At 35.6% G+C, this 17,386-nt stretch overlaps 1 protein-coding gene across 1 annotated transcript in view; it reads right to left on the reverse strand.

The window, feature by feature from the left end:
- The window catches only part of SPATA17 (spermatogenesis associated 17), a 137,540-nt gene that overhangs the window by 65,264 nt on the left and 54,890 nt on the right, over positions 1–17,386 (reverse strand). Inside the window, exon 6 of the mRNA XM_010993050.3 lies at positions 13,640–13,763. Coding sequence (XP_010991352.1) covers positions 13,640–13,763 — 124 coding nt within the window. The remainder of the gene's footprint in view (positions 1–13,639; positions 13,764–17,386) is intronic.

Here is a 17,386-nt window from a genome sequence, read left to right on the forward strand (position 1 = left end):
AAAAAAAAAGCCTATTTTAAAAAAGTTTAACACATGCTTAACATATAACACAGCAAACTCATTGCTGGGAATCTGTACAGGAGAGATGGAAATATATGCCCACACAAGGACTTGTATGCCAATGTTTATAGAGGCATTGTTTGTAGATGCCAAAATTGGAAACAATCCAAATGTTAATCAACAGATTAATAAATTAACTGAATATAGTCACTCAGAATAGAACACTAGTCAACAATAAAGAAATGAAATATTGATACCTGCTATAACATGGAAGAATCTCAAAAACATTATGCTAATAAGAGAAGTTAGATGCAATGCCACATACTGTATAATTTCATTTATATAAAATGTCCAGAAAATGCAAATCTAGATAAAGAAATGTGCAGGGGTGCGGGGTACATGGAAATACCTATACCTTCTGCTCAATTTTGCTGTGAACCTAATACTTCTCTAGAACAAACTTTATTAGAAAAAAAGTAAATGGCACCACCAGCTCTCAGTTTCTTAAGCCAAAAACCTGAGAATCATCCTCGATGATAAGTGATCTTTCCCCACCCCTTATATTCAACCCACCAAAAAATTCTATGAATTCTTTCTCCAAAATATATCTTCAACCCATAGGCGTCTGTTAATATCCATAGCCACCACCGTTGTTCAAGCTTCAAACTTACATTTAGTCTCTGTCCATCTGCTCTGTTTTGAACCCCTCTGACTCTCTACAGGGAAGCCAGAACAATAATTACAAACAACAAAAAAATTGTTTTAGTCCCTAAAAGACTATAAATGACTTTTCGATGCACCTAAGAAAATTGAATGTATTCTCAACTAAGTCCTTTTTTCTGTTCCAAGCTCATGTAAGCCACTCTTACCATCCCTCACACACACCACCCATGTTGGCTTTCTTTCATTTCCTCAAAACATGCCAGGCTCTTCCATGACTCAAATTCATCAAAAATGTTTCTTCCATCTGCTTCCTTGCCTGGCCAAATTATACTCACCCTTAAAAATTCACATTAAACATCACTCCTTTAAAAAGAACTTTGGTGACCCCAGACACATTGTCCTACCATGTTCCTTCTCTTAAAGTTCCCTGTTCATTTTTCTTCATGGCACTTATAACATTTAATTATACATATATATTGAGTATTTGTTCTTCAATGTCTGTCTCCCCAGCTAGAATTTAAGATCCATCTGGATAAGCATAGCACCCATTTTCTTGATGTTTACATACTTAAGTTTGTGGTTCTCAACTCTGGCTACAAATTATAGTCATTTGGAGAACGTGGAAACTACTGATGTCCAAGCCCCACCCTAGACCAACTCAATCAGAATCTTTTAGGTGTGTGTCTGGGCATTAGTTTAGTTTTGTTTTTAAAGAAGAATTGAGAACTCTGGTTTATTACCCACCTCAATACCTGGCTCAGACTAGACAACCCATGTTTATCTAAGTAAGTAATATAAGACCAGAAGTTTGTAAAGAAGGTGAAGCTTGCTTATTCAGAGGTAAGAAAAAAGAGCAGTGGAAACAGAAGAATGACATGACTAGGGAACACTTTATAGGAAAAGAGACAAAAGACATTGATAACAGGTTAATTAAGAAGAAGATAAGAGAATGTGGAGTTACAGAAAAGCTTGCTTCTAGAACTCCAGCAGTGAGGTGGCAAGAAAACCAGCTATAGAGTAATATTAACCTCTGTTTGGGGGTTATTAGGACTGAACTTCCCACAAAGCATTCAGGTTGAAAGGTCCAGTGTGTTGTTGTCAGGGTAGGTCTGGAACTTGGGAAAGAGGTCACAGCCAGCAACTGGAGTGTTTTCTGAATAAAAATGGCTGAAGCTGTGAAAATGGATGGAGTCACAGAGGGGGAGAATAAAGATTGAGATTTTTTTCCTAGGGAAAAGTCTTAGGAGTGTGTATATATAGCAAGTAGGTGGGAGAAGAGACGCTCATGGATCGAAGGGCACTGGAAAGAGGAAAACAGAGAGGGAGAGGAGGCAGAACACGAGGGAGAAGATGGTTTCCAGGAGGAGGTCACTGGGATCAGATGCCAGGCAGAGGTGGAATAGCATGAGAACGCTACGCACAACTGCAATGGTAATTAGAAGGGGACAGGGGACCTTTGCAGAAGCCGACTCTGTTCCTATGGTGGAAATCGTATCATAATTCACTAAATGCGAGGAAGGAAAAAGAAGTAGAGATGGGTTTCAGTTTCCAAAATACAGCAATTTCATGATGACTCAGAAGATCTTGGACCTGAAAGAATATATATATTTTCCCCTAGCCAGGATCTCCCTTTAACTATATTGCATTTTGAAAGACTACCTGAGAAAGATTTCATGTAAAAGACTTTCTGGGAAACCTTCCCCATTAAAAAACTCCTTTATCTCTTTATCTGTAAATGCCAGGTCATTATTTTACTGATCCCTGCAAGAACTGGATGAAAGCTGCTTGTTTTCTTGCTTAGGTAATTTATCTAGGGGTGCAGCCAACCCCGCCCTCCACCACCACCACCACCACCGCCACCAGTATGACTTCATCTACCTTCTCTTTTGTTTGCTCCCTGGGCAGTTTCTTCAGATTTGGCTATGATTCCTGTGTTTTCATTTGAGTGATAGCCTGGATAGGTTATAAGGTTATAAATAATTATAAAAACTTGAAATTCATGTTGACATGAATGTACACCCATTCTGGGAATAGACCATTCTGCAGGGGGTGGTGGGGGGAAGCACTATTCTGAAGGTAACACTATTTGGCCACAGTATAATTTTAGCAGAGAAGTAATTTTTTTGAAAAGAAGTCAGTCAATCAATATTTTGATCAAAAAACTGATCTGGTCTAAAATGAATAATAGTCTAGTCTCTGTTTTTTTGGGTGTACTATTGGGTTGTTTTTGATAAGTTTTTATGTATTTTTTTCCCAAAATTTGAGGAAATAATACCTCCTTTATGCTTTTTAATCCATAATTCACTTTCAGTCTGTTACAACTGAAATGAAGAATAAGTACAGCAACTTAAGTCTTCCCGGAACAGGAGATAGCTGGATCAAGCAACTACTTATCTATGTGGTTTTTGGTCAAATTGATTCTGCCCCAAAAAATTTCTGCTAAGTTAATCACTGCTCTCCTTCATATCTTCTAGTACACCCACCCTCAACTCCTCTTTTACTCTCTCCAGCAGCCCTGATTCCCCTGCCTATAATCCTTTCAGCCCTGCCCTGTGGACCCCCTCTCCTGTCCAGGCTAAACCACTTCCCCAGGCCCTCAAACTTCTCAGTAAGCACATTCTCTGCCTTTTAAAATTGTAACTGAAGCTTCCTTCTCCTCTAGAGCACCACTTCCCTTGCAGCCCCACTGACCAAACACTTTAGCATCCCCCTGTATCTCAATGACCAGGGATAGATTTGCATCATCTCGGGTCCCCAGTGTCACTTGCAAACCAGGATTCATTCACCCTCTTGCAATCTGAATCTCTCTTCTTTTGCCCCCCACCTCTTGTGGTTATTATACACAGACTAGCTGGTTACTCCCCACATTCATGACAGCCTTTCGTATGTAGTTCAGTGTTCCTCTCTACAAGGTGTTCTGGCATAACTTTAGGTGATTTCATATACAGATGGGCGACCATCCCAACAGTTTATCGTTCTTCGATTCCTTCATCTTCACTGACTTTCACCCTTACACAGTGTTAGCCACACCACACACACCCCCATCATCCAGAACTGCTCTGTGTTAACAATTCAATAGACTTAAACATCAGTATCTCACTCTCTGAGCACAACTTTGTAGTCTACTCGTTTTCTCACATTCTTATTTTTGCTAACCATAAGACTGATTTCCTAAAGCTCTCAAGTCGAGGGATCCCTCAAGTTTTTCCTAATCTATTATCTCCTTTTTGCCCTCACATTGCCCCCTACTAATCTGAGTCACATGGTTGATTATTTTAATTACTCAGGGTCTTAACATCCACTATCCTGTCATATCTACCTGGCCATATCCCAGATGGGAATCCATTCAACTTATGCAGTATAGCTTAGTGATTAATTAATTAAACCTGAATTCCCACCTCTCTCTCTTATTTTCTCTGTGATCTTGACCTGCATTGTTTAACGTCACTGTACCATGGGTTTCTCCTCTGAAATAACAGAACTATCTCATCAGGTCATGTATAAGTTTATATATGTTAATACAGCTAAAGCACTTCGAACAGTGCCTAACACAAGGATAAGTTCTCAATAAATGCTAACTTTTTAAAAGAGGTAGTATCATGTACACATTGTGAATACGAGCCCTGGAACTAGACCACCACATACTAACACCGACCTTGGGTCCCTGCGTTACCTCTTTGTGCTTCATCCATGAATTAGGGATAATTGTCCACCTTACAGGGCGGTATATGAGAATTAAGAGAGGTAATTCATGTGAAGCAGTCAGAAGCATTCAATACATGTTAGCTGTTGTTACTATTATCCTGCATGCTTCCGAGCTCGGGCTGCCGATACCGATGGAATAAACCATACAACCAGGCAGGCTGGAGACGACATTATCTGTGGACTTCAAGTCCAGCTGGTCCCTCAGAGCCACTAAACAACCCTCTGTTTCTGATTCTTCTCAGGAGTATTTTAAGGGATCAACCAGAATACTGAAGTCCTCAAACATTAATTACTTCAACCTCAACCCCTCCCTGCAAAAGTACCCATATACCATCCTGCACTTATATTCCGTTCCCTTCCTGACTTAGAGTCGGTTCTCGTTCCATCTGCTTCAGCCTACGACTTTGTGCTTTGCGTCACATCCTCTCCCACCTTTTCTGGGTCTCTGCTTATTCAGTGATTTCATTTCTCCTGTATTTTCCAGCTTTCTTCTGCAAGAAGCTCTTTTGTCAACATGTACAAGTTTCTACTTTTCACCTCCTTGGTTAGATTTATTCCTAGGTATTTTATTACTTTGGGTGCTATTTTAAAGGGGATTGTTTCTTTACGTTCTTTTTCTGTTGATTCATCATTAGTGTATTTTGAATGTTAATCTTGTAACCTGCTACCTTGCTGAATTCTTTGATTATTTCTAGTAGTTTTTGTGTGGACCTTTTAGGGTTTTCTATATATAGTATCAAATCACCTGCATATAGTGACACTTTTACCTCTTCTTTTCCAATTTGGAGCCCTTTTATTTCTCGCTCTTGCCTGATTGCTGTGGCTAGGACTTCCAAGACTATTTTGAATAGGAGTGGTGATAGTGGGCATCCTTGTCTTGTCCCAGATTTTAGTGGGAAGCTTTTGAGTTTTTCACCACTGAGTACTATGCTGGCTGTAGGTAAGTTTCTACTTTTCTAAAAATCTTCCTGTAACACTGTTTCTTCATCAAACCTATAAAGCTAATCAGCGGGAGTATATATTCCTATTCCTCATGTTTTCACTGGCCTCTCTCTGCCCTTCACTATATCAAGGAAGAAGTGAGTTCTCAGTTTGGCACATCAGGAAAGGCGCTGATCCAGCCTAGTTTAGTCCTTTCCTTCCATTTCTTAAAAGTCAGCCCATCTATGGGAAACCAAACATCCTTTGTCCCCATGTGCTTTAAGATTTACAAGGATAGACTCAGTTTTCCTGCTTTGCTTATGACTGAGAAGTAGACTTAATTATAAAATTAAGTAGAAGCAAGCTCACTACTGTAAAACTTCCAATTCAGCTTTCATTACTAATAAAACTAATACATTTGATCTTCATCTATCTGCTTTTTCTGTCTTTCTCTCAAATTTTTTTGGAACTCGGGCAGGGAAAAGTGGGTTTAGGCATTGGGCTCTTTGTCATCTCCCTTCCCCTTCTCAGCCAAGTTTCTGCCCTGACTCTTCCATAACAGTGCTTGGGCAAATACCGTGCCTAACTTCTGCCATTAACCAGACTGCCATCTCAGATGGTGCTGAACATACCAATAATACAGCTTTAGTTTTATCATCTGGGACATAACAAGCCCAGCTCTTGCACTGACATGAGTACTCATTAATTGAAAGAAGCATTAGTAGTTAGGTCAAGAGTGAGATAACAAAGACATTTGTATTCTTATAGCTATCTCTTGATCTTAAATAATATATGATCACAAAACAATGTGTAACTCAGTGTTGAACAGGATTTCTGTGGTTTCAGAATTTCAGCTGATCCCTAAAGATGAAAATACTTAATAGATGACAAGTACCCAGCCTTACTCCTCTCTGCATGGCTCTTTTCCTAACAAGACAAACGCATGGTCTAAAAGCTCCCAGGAGTGCCCAGGAGGGCTTGCCTGCCTTTCTGTGAGAGGACCCTGCATCTTAGACTTAATTGTCTGCCTCCTGATGTTTAAAGGAACTGATTAGCTCATTCACACAGGATTAAAGGCTAATGATACTGAATATGTTGTCTACCAGATACCTTCAGAGAAAGAGAACTTTACAGATGGGACTTCAGCCATCATCCAGGAAAATATTCTTGAGATAGGACCCTTGCCGCCCCCTTCAAACCATACCATAAAGAGAAAGGATGGCTTTGAAGACAGCCAGATCTGTCTAAATTTCAGCTCCACCCTATCTAGTAGTATAAACTGATCTGATTTGGGACATAAGGAACTTTAAAAATTACTAGCTTCCCCTATGCTTTTTCATTGTATATAAGATTTGTCCTTTAAAAAACAACATAAAGTATATTCAGCAATATAGAGATCAGTTACTAAAAATTATTATAGTTTTCAAAATAATCGTTTTTAATAGCTTTTTAATGCAAAGAGCTAGTAAATAACAGATCGAAATAAAAGCTATCTTTCTTATTTTGGATCTAAAATTATTATAAATCAGAATTAGGAGACATGTATATAAACTATTTTTTCGTCAACTGATATTACTTTGGTATTAGAAATTGGGGATATTAGAATGACACGATTGCTCTCTTTTATGAATTCACCTACATCAGACAGAAGTAGCTGTAACCATAATACCAATGGTAAAAGTTATATTAAGACATAGAGGGAGAGAAAAAGGAATGACTGCCTTGGAAGGTCAGGGAAAGCATTCAGATAATAGTTGACAGAGAAGTTGATTTTGGTATGGCTATATAATTCAGAATACAGGTGAAATACATTGAATCATCTTAATGAAGTGAGTTCAAGAGTAATATAGATGATCATAAGTTAACTTATGCACATAGAGCATAAATAGAAATAATGAATGGGATTACAACAAAATTATATTATTGTAATGATTCACAGTTTATTTCAGTGGGATATTAGAACTGAAATTATATGCGTATGTGTATCTATCTATCTATGGTTTAATTTAAAAGTAAATGGGAAATAAAGCCAAATAAATTTAAGGAAAAAATTTGAAATTCAACTCATTAAGGAGACTAAGCATCTTGAAAACATAACTTGTCTCCAAACCAAGCAAGAGACATCCTTTTAGCCAGTATTTCCTTTCAATATAATAATAGCTATTAAGACATGCAGCTTATTAATTTTAGGAACAAGAGATATTCACAGATTCAGATAAAGAGAAAATTTTTCCCTTTTCTCTCTTCTCCACACCTTCCTTCCATTTCCTTCTCCTTTATTTTACTGTCTGCTATGATACCGTGTGGGCAACAGAACTCATTTTTGACTGAAATACCCCCAACTGTCAAAAGATAACAGCAGGCAGAAACAGCAATCGACAAGCTATACAGGAAACTTGCCACTTTACAGTAACGTACTTAAAACCATGCTTGTCATTCCAAAATGAAGCTAATTTTACACTTTTTTAAAATAAACAACTGTAATTTCTCTTTAGTTGTTTCTCTTGTGACTGTAATAAATACATAAAATATTGAGCAAACTTTCCTACATCTTTTAAAACATTTACCTACTTCATATTGCATAAAACCTTAGGTTGTAGATGATTTCTCGTGTTGGACCATAAATTAAACTCAAAAGTTAAGAAATATTCATGTTTTTTATGGTTATCTTAATGACCAAATCAGCAACATTAGTCAGTGACTGAGTATCTTAATCATTGACTTAGTTAAGAGTTAATTTTAAGGAAACATTTGAAAGTATAGTTGCTCTCCCTATGTCCCTAGTTTTAGTATGAAGAGTATAATGTGTTTGATGATAGGGTTTAAGGCCTGGGGAAAGAGGTATGGAGGAAGAACAAAGGAGGAAAGAGAAGGGAAGAAAGAAGATGAATTATGTAAAGCCTAAGGTTTTAAAATTTGGCCCCAGATACTGTGTTGAAAGGTTGCTGACGTTTTCCAGCCCCAAAGAGTGAATTAAACATTAAGGATTTAGGGAGAGTAGGGCTTGTCTCTATAAAGTTATTCTTGTGGTCTCACAGAAGAGCGAGAATGAATCATGAGCTGACAAACCCCACCTCCTCATTATGTGTCAGTTATAACAGCATCTAACTGCTCTTAATCTAAAGTATTTCTGCAGCATCCTGAAAATAGAAAAGTAGTCATAGTAACAGGAATGAATCTTAAACCTACAAAGTATTACAGACCCAGTGATTGCACCTGGTCTACTTAGAGCATGGTGTAACTTCCTCATATATCTAGGTTTTGGATTTCATTATATTATTAATATAAATAGTGATATCAAAAGGAACCTCCCCAAACTCACTCTTCTCTAATCAATGAAGAAATTGATGATTGATTGTAATTAACTTACCAGCAACCTTAATTTTATACAAAACCAATAGAAATAAGTCTATACTAACTAGCTATCAACTGCCTTATGTAAAATGTATACAATGCAATTTAACATACGCTGTGCTGGAATACAAGGGGAAGGGAGGGATATTTTTACACCGAGGTAGGAAATGGAAACTACTTCTGTTACACATTTTGTCCTAAATCTTTTCTGCCTTGAATTTTCTATTAAAACTCTAATGAAAAAGAATATGAAAATGAATATATGTACTGATGAATAAGCTTCAAGCCCCACAACACAGGAATCTGCCCCAGGTCATACGTATAGGGAGAGATTTATATGTGTTTGCTAAAGAAAAAAATTTTTAAATAGCTTTTTAAATGTAGCCTTACGGAAAAGAAAGTAATTTTTAAAAAACTTTTTAAATGAAGCCTTACTGAAAAGAAAAAAAAATATAGAAGAAAAGCAACTACGGCACTTTTATACCTAAGTCATCTCGCTTTTAATTAATTTTGATTTTATTTTTATGTCTATCCGCATTTTTGAGTCCATTTCTTAGATGTGTGGTGGTTAAATGATGGCAAGGAGAGAAGAGCAGAAAAGGGAGTCATTTTGGGGACCCAATAAGATAATTTTTTAACCACTTCATCTGTCTCTTCAAAGAGTACTGACAATGGACAATTTTATCCCTTTCATACGTTACAGGATAATAAAAACTATAATGTTAAAGAGGAAGGAAATAAAATGTAAAAGTTAATAGCTAATTCATTCTCCAGGGTAGTTCAGTCCTTGGCCTTTTCTGAACAGAGATCGCCAACGGTAACTAATTATGTGATGATTTGGTGATGTGGACTGTCCACTTGGGGCCAAGAACAAATGACCAAACTTGGAGACCTGCCTCTTAAACTACGGACCCAAAGATCGCAGGTCAGATCTTTATCTACTACATACTTTTCCTGAAAGAATAAATCTGCCAAGTGTCCAGAGGGAAAATGAATTCCAAACAATAGCATTTCCATCACCAGAAAGATAACTGCTACTTTATAGGATATTGTGAGGATAAATATACTAAAAGTGCTTTGTGCTAGTCACAGGAAGCTACCATAGAAATCTACAATATGTTCTGGCTTGCTTCACTCTTTTTTATGCAGGTACTAGTTTTTCTCTATCTTTGTACATGAACACACTCAGAATCAGTTCTGATGTTCTTATAATTCTAAGTCATTTTAGAGAAAGGGTAAAAAGAACACTGAAGGTAACTCAAGGAGCAGTACAGAACCAGAATGCTGGTGTTTTCAAGAAGGATAACTGGATGGTGATAAACCCACATGAGAAAGAGAGTCCAGGAGAAATTAGGAAGGAACAAAATTAATGTTTTGAAGTAAAAAAATAAAGTGGTTTTGAGATAAGAATCAAGAAGTCTAAAATGAACCTGGGAGAGTTATTACAGGTGTATGTTTTGACATCACACTTGAATTACCTAACCACTGCTGTGGAATACCATTGCCTGAGGACAATTCCTTATGAGACGGCTCTCCAAAGGTACTTTCCAAATATGCCATATACACAAAGACACACACAAAGACACACACACACACACACACACACAGAAGGCAGATGCACACTGAAAGGCTACAATTCTTCTGTTACTTCATCATCTCAAATTAAAAGCGAGCAATCACATATTAGGTACTTAATATAGGTAAGGCATGGAATCTTCCCACTTATCATACTGGAAAAATAGAGTTGAGGGCAATAAATGATTTGGAGGACTTACTATATTTCCTAATTTATGTATTTTTTCCTCTTAAAAGATTTGTTTTATAAAGATGTGGTCCATATCAACAGACTGCCAATTAATTATTGGTATGTCAAATTTACTTTTTAAAACTGATATTTTCCTTCTGTATATGAGTGTGATTTCATACCATTTTGAAAAGAAAGTAGCTGAAACCATTTGTTTCTCTAAAAATTAAAGTAGTTAAAAATAAAATTTTATCAATATTAATCAGAGTATGGAGTCTTTTAAAAGAATCATAAATAGCTGAAAGTCATCTCAGTGTTGATGAGAAAATATGACGTACCAACTAAAGGAAAAACATTGCAAATTACATAAGATAGAATATATTATATGAAGATCACATGAAAATTACTTCCACAAAAAATGTGTATAAATTCTAATTAATTTCATAAGCTTTCAGTTTTAATTTGAATATGTATAAATATGCAATGCCAAAACTAAAATAAAATACACATAGTTTTAATATACTGAGTTATAAGTATATTTTGTATTTATTTATCCTTTTTTATTGGCACATTGAAATTTAAAAAACAGGGTAATACGCTCACTAATCAGGAAACTATTGATGTGTATAATTTTAAATAATAACCTAGATTTCTAAATGTTCGTTTTTCTGATTTAGAGCTTGAGTCTGGCATTTGTATCTGTCATTTTGCTCATCTCCAGGAGGATGCTGAAAAATTCTGGCAACACTTCAGAGGCAGTGTCCTTTAATGAATCCAACAATAGGCCTTTGCATATATCTACCAGTAGGTGGAGCAGACAACATAATTTGTTACCCAAGAACAAGGACAAGGGAATGAAAGTCTGTTAATTTGGAATAAAACAAATCTGCAAATGAGATTTTCTTCAAAGGAAATATGTCCTATGTGTGTTAGATTTAGTTTGACTGGTTACTGAATCAAAATAAATAACTTTATTAAATAATCAATCTTTGCAGAAAGATAAATTAAATTTACAAATGGAAGCAGTGTTCGCATTTTACATATTCAAATCAACTAAAATTACCTTTCTTTTCATAAAACTTTTACAGGGACAAAGATTTTTTTTTGATGTGTTCATTTAATAAGGGCGCTAAACCCAATCCTGTTTTACAGGTGATGGGGTGCATAACAAACAGTATTTTCAGGGAAATATAATTGACTAATCCTATTATGTCTGTAGCAACAAATTAACCTTATTACTACTAGTAAATGGTGATTGATTATTTATGCAAATAAGTTACCCATGTTCAGCTTTCTGATTGAAATAAACATATATAAAAGGTGCTTTAATATGACTTGAACTTTTTAATTAATAAAACCCTGAGGGGTCTATTAATTCACTCATTGCAATATTGGTTATTTACTTGTGTAATTCCTATTAGTGCTAATATATTTGCTTGCATAAAGATGAGATAACTAATATCAGTAAAAATTAGTAATAGATTTTAGAATTATTTTAAGATATACATCAGATTGGTACTAAAAACAGGATTAAAACTGACTTAAAAACTGTGTTGTCAGTATATTAGTAATATCAACATAATCATCCTAAAACTATACATTGAATAACACGAATTAATTTATTATCTATATATGAATTCACAAGTATAATTTTAGCTTACAAAATTCTTCACCTTTTCTGGAGCATTATTTGTCTGAATTAATGTTTTATTTCAACTTGTCTAAGTTAAGCTATAGTAGAATTATGAAAATTTAATATGAAAATCAATATTCTAGAAACTACACTAACATCATAATTATTGAAATCACCAATGAAATAGTGTTTTTCTCTTTGCTAAAATACTGCTAGAATTATTCCTTTTAAGTAGCTCAACAAAACTTTTTCTGTCCTAATACACTTCTAATAAAAATTATTTTGATTTGAATATTTATTCAGTAAATTTTTAAATACCTGCATAGATTGAGAGTTAAAACTGAAACGAGCATTTCAAAATAAACACTCAATTCACATTTGGCTTTTGTTTTGTACTTAAATTTTTAAAATGTAGCCCACTAATCATACAACTAAAATGTTTACATTGTTATGGATTTTATAATGAAAAGTGAAAATACTTTTACTTTTTGATTTTAAAAATTGTCTTCAAATTATTGCCTAAATATCTAGAATCAAAAGACCTTGGTTTGAATATCAGAGCTATTACTACTAGTTTTGTGCCTATAAACCAGTCACATAATTATCTGATTTTCAGTTTCCTTGCCTGTTAAATGAAGACAACTGAGCTATCCAAATTCAAGTAAATATTAAGATAGCCATCTTATTAACAGTGTTGTCATTTAGACTATCAAACAGAGGCCACAGGCACAGGACGTCTGTATTCCAAACGTACTCTGCCAGCCTAGTACTTAATGCGGTTTTGAATTTGGATGCCTCTGAGGATGGCATTCAGTCTCAGATCTCACCCTCCACCCCTGGGACTTGACTTGCCCCTGTCTGAGGACATCTGCACACGTCACTCAGCCAGAATTCTGACACTGGACTTGAAGTCCGTGAGAAAGAATACAAACCAAGAAATTGCTACTTTCCTGCCTACAGCTCAAGTAACAAAGTACATCTCAACTCCCCCCCCCCAATTCATGCTTTTTTTAAACTATACTTCTTTGTGAGCAGAATATTCTACATGCAACATATTTGGCAACCATGACAAATCTGAGGTGCTAAAATATTATCACATATCAGACAAGACATTTCTAAGTATTCCAAATTCCACATTTATATTTCTATACGAACACGTGATTGCTCAAGCAGTTTTGTGAAAAACTGTACTTGAAGACTTGCATCGGAATTTAGAAAAGATGAAAGAAGGGTTTTAGTTTCAACCTGAGCTCAATTGACAGAGGAAACACGAAAGCAGCCTCCGCTAAGTAACTTCTTGGTTCTTGATCAAGTCCCAGCACACCAGGAAGCCACTCAATATGGGTTTGGAAAGCGGAGTTATGCGCTTCGTGTTGTGTTAGCACCCTGCTGGCTTGGACCTTTCTGCCAGCCTCGCCCCAGGGGGCCACTATGAAGCCACTGTCACAGACGAGTCATGGTGCCTGCGTGCGCCTACACAGCGGTGCGAAATTGAACTCAAAGTAGTGTCTCTGTGATAGCTTTTCAACAAGTCATGTCCCATTCAGCCTGCTAGTTTATCTCTGTCAGGCTGGGGACCCAAGCGGCTGACACAAGCCGTTAGGGACAGGTAGACCTACCTGCTTTGTGCTCAGGAGGTAATGCGTCTTTCGGGCTTGGTAATCTCTTTTCTTCTCTTCCCTTTCGAGGTCGGCTTTCTTCTCCTCTCTGTCCTTCATCTCTGCAAACTCCTCCAGTGCCTCCCTGCAGCGGAAAAGTGTGCAGCTATTCATGATCCTGAAGTCACTGAAGAGAAGCGAGCAAGTTTTTGAGAAGCAACCATCACCCACATCCATCAAAATCACTGCTGTAATCGATCTTACTGGCACCTTCTAGGTGAATCTTTGTAATCTTCAAACAGCATTTAAGTGATTTTTTCAGTGGTTAAATTTTGAAAATCAAATGCTACTTACAATTAGCTCAATAGCTAAGGAAATCTATCAAATGCAAAGTAAGAGAATTACTGCGCTATAATTTCCTTTGACTGAAGGGTGACTATTTTGGACACACTTTAATGTCCTGAGAAAACATCTGAGTGACTGATTTCCTTTAAATTTTGTATTTACAAACCTCTAATTATTTTATATACTAATAGGCCAATTTAAAAACTGTCATGGGTTTTTACACATCTCCTTAATTTATTCTAAGGTTTTTCAGTTAACAGTTCAAATAATATCAACAAGGTGACATATTATCCTGTACTTGAAAGGGTGACATTTTGTTCAATTATAACAAAAATTAGAATAAAAGCTGAATTGGGTGCATAAGATCACAACTTTCTAAGTATAACAAATTCCATTAAAATAATGAAACTTTTCATCAGCAATTTGTGTGTATCTAAGAAATTTAAACAAAAAAATAAGCTCTTAATATATACTATGTGAAAAATACCTGCTAAATAGAATAAGACATTATCAAATTATGGAAGAATACATCTTTTATTTTCATAGAACAAGTTTAATTACTCATGTTAAAATAATGTCTGGAAATGGTATTTTATTCTTTTAAAAAATAGATATGTAACTTAGTGTCTAGTTCTTTAAGTACAATTTCAAGCAAAATCATCAGAGCGCATCCCTCAAAGATAGCAAGGGAAAGTAGAGGGGGAAATTCCAAAAAAAAAAAAAAGATTCTCACTTCTACTTCAATGACTAGAAATATTTTTGTTGCAATTTTCTGTTAAAGGCTAATACAATACTCCATACAAGGTTACTTATGAAACACACTGACGTTTAAAAATCACCATGCTATGCTATTGCAGCAGACCTACTTTTTTTCAACATAAGATTAAATTGCAAAATAAATGAATTACTTGGAGTGGCATGGCCCTCATTTTGCCATCCTTCTCTTGAAAATTGCTTATTAATATGAAAAAAGGAATCAGAAAATAGCCTGTTTTACTTTATGCATAGTATTTTGGGGGCTTCTGCACCCATAGAGTGGGGCTGGCTGCACATTTAGATTGTGCTGGCAAGCTGGCACAATGACCTTTCTGACCTGCATCTCAAGGCTATTATTAATCGCTAAGTAACCTGGTAAAGCCAAACAAATTTGTTTCCATTGAAAGGATCTCTATCTGTGTCTGAGAATTTGTTCTGTACCAAACAAACCTCATTAATTGTGTCCATTTTTGACAAAGAACCAGGAGTTAGAGGGACTGGTGACCTTTCTTTGTCCTTAAGGTACAAATTCCAAGACAGTTACATATGAATAAATGAGAATTTTTACCAGGAAAATATAACAATCATATGTTACGTAAAAAAGTGGATACATTATGAATTTTAATCTTTACTTTTGATATTATATAAAAAAATAAATACCTCTTCTACAATTCCTCTTAGAAGTCTTTAAGATAATTGAAAATAACCAATGAATTGCCACGGTAAGGATAATTACTCAGATATGCATGTATCCAATTTTATGTTACTCCAAAGATAAGCAGAGTAATTTTCTGAGCAATCACAAAAATTAAAAAACACATCTACAAAGAGATCTGACATAAGAAAGAAAAAAAGCCCAATAAAATTGAACACAGATGAACAGGTAAGGTACAAGGACATAAACAGGACCTGGATACAAAATCAGGAGTGGAAATTATTTGAAGTAGTAAAAACAGTCCATTTTCAGGCTATGGAAATGTAAAATTAAAACAATGTGTACTTGGGGAGTTTGACTAGGAGAACTGAAACAGAGAGGTGTACAAGAATGTCAGTTTCCAGTATATAAAGAAAACACAGAGTAAACCTAGAAGGAATTGGAAAGCCCTAAAAATAAATTCAAGAAACTTCACAAAACACTAGAAAAAATAATCTGGGATAATTTCAAAACACAAAAATTATTGATAAATTCATACAACTATTGAAAAAATCAATCTTATGTTCCTAGCTTATTTATTGCCTTACTTGAAAGTATACAGTTGTACTGAATACCACAATCATATTTATGTTAAATATTCTTTGTTAAATGACCAAGTAGAAGACGCTGAATAAATTATTTATCCTTGAATTACATGCTTTTGTTATAGCAATACAGATGAGGCTATGGTTTAGTGTAAAGGATACAGCAAAAATTATGAGCCCATTAAAGATAAATGATGGATACCCATCGTAACTAGGGTTCCCTACAAAAATATAAAATTTACCTATTTTTTAATCCAGCAATTTTTTGAATGCTTTTAAAACACTTAAAACATTTTCTCAAAGAGTTTCAGGTTGTTATGAATATGTTTTTTTATTTCAGGTGTATTGTTTTATTTCTATCCTCAAAAAAAAAAAACCCTGTGATATTTATGGGACAGGTATAACTTTATAGGTATAACTCTATATTCTATTTTACAAATATGGAAACACATAAAGAGATCAAATAACCTAGTCTGAATAATGAATCAGTCAATGGCAGGAATGGAATTAGAATCCGTAGATTTGCAGATTCTCTAACTCCATATCAGGCTGTAGTCATCCTTATACAAGAAATACCATGCAGAAGATATTCTTAGTCAATGACTCACACATATTTTCTTCTACTTTATGATCCTGTTTTCTTCTGTATAGTTAAAGAAATTTGGATAGGTTCCAAGACTTTCTGCATCAGTTTTTATGTATACAAAACATTTTGTGATATTAGTTTAAAAATAAAGGTAAAAATTACTGAAAATTTTGTAAAGCGTTTTACATATTTGAATATATTTTGCTAACGCCTTTTAGAAGATAATAAAATATTTACATATTCTAATAATGATAATAATAATAAAAATAATAATAGCCACTTGGAGGCAACATAACAGAGCAGTTAGACAACACAGACTCTGAAATGACCCCTGGTTATAGAATCTCTGCTGTGCTACTTACTGGCTGCTTCATCTTTGAGCCTCAATATCCTCATCTGCAAAGTGCAAATGCAGTATCAGTATCATCTTCCTCACCAAGCTATTGTGAGGATCAAACAGATTAATCTGGGTCAAGCACTCAGAGTAGTGGCTGGCACATCGTAAGGTGCTCCATTAAAGAACGTTTCCTTTAAGTTGGGTCCTGGTCTACCTGCTTTATCTACTCAACTGAATGTGTCTTTCATGCTTTCTTAAATCCCCTCAACGATCTCCTCCTTTCTGTCTCCTGATTAGTGTGCCCTTTGTGGATGAAATTCTAGAGTGCAGAGCACGGAATCTGGCTTCCTAAGAGCCATGAGGCATGGGGTAAACCTTGACCAGTGGGAAATGGGAGACAGAAGAGAGCCATGCAAATACATTTCCCTTTTTTCTGTCTTCCACGTGCTGCTTTGAGAGGTCTCCTTGCAAACCGGGGGGACACCTGTGTGCCTAAGGAAAGCAG

Source organism: Camelus dromedarius, chromosome 21, assembly GCF_036321535.1.
Source record: "Camelus dromedarius isolate mCamDro1 chromosome 21, mCamDro1.pat, whole genome shotgun sequence".
NCBI lineage: Eukaryota > Metazoa > Chordata > Mammalia > Artiodactyla > Camelidae > Camelus > Camelus dromedarius.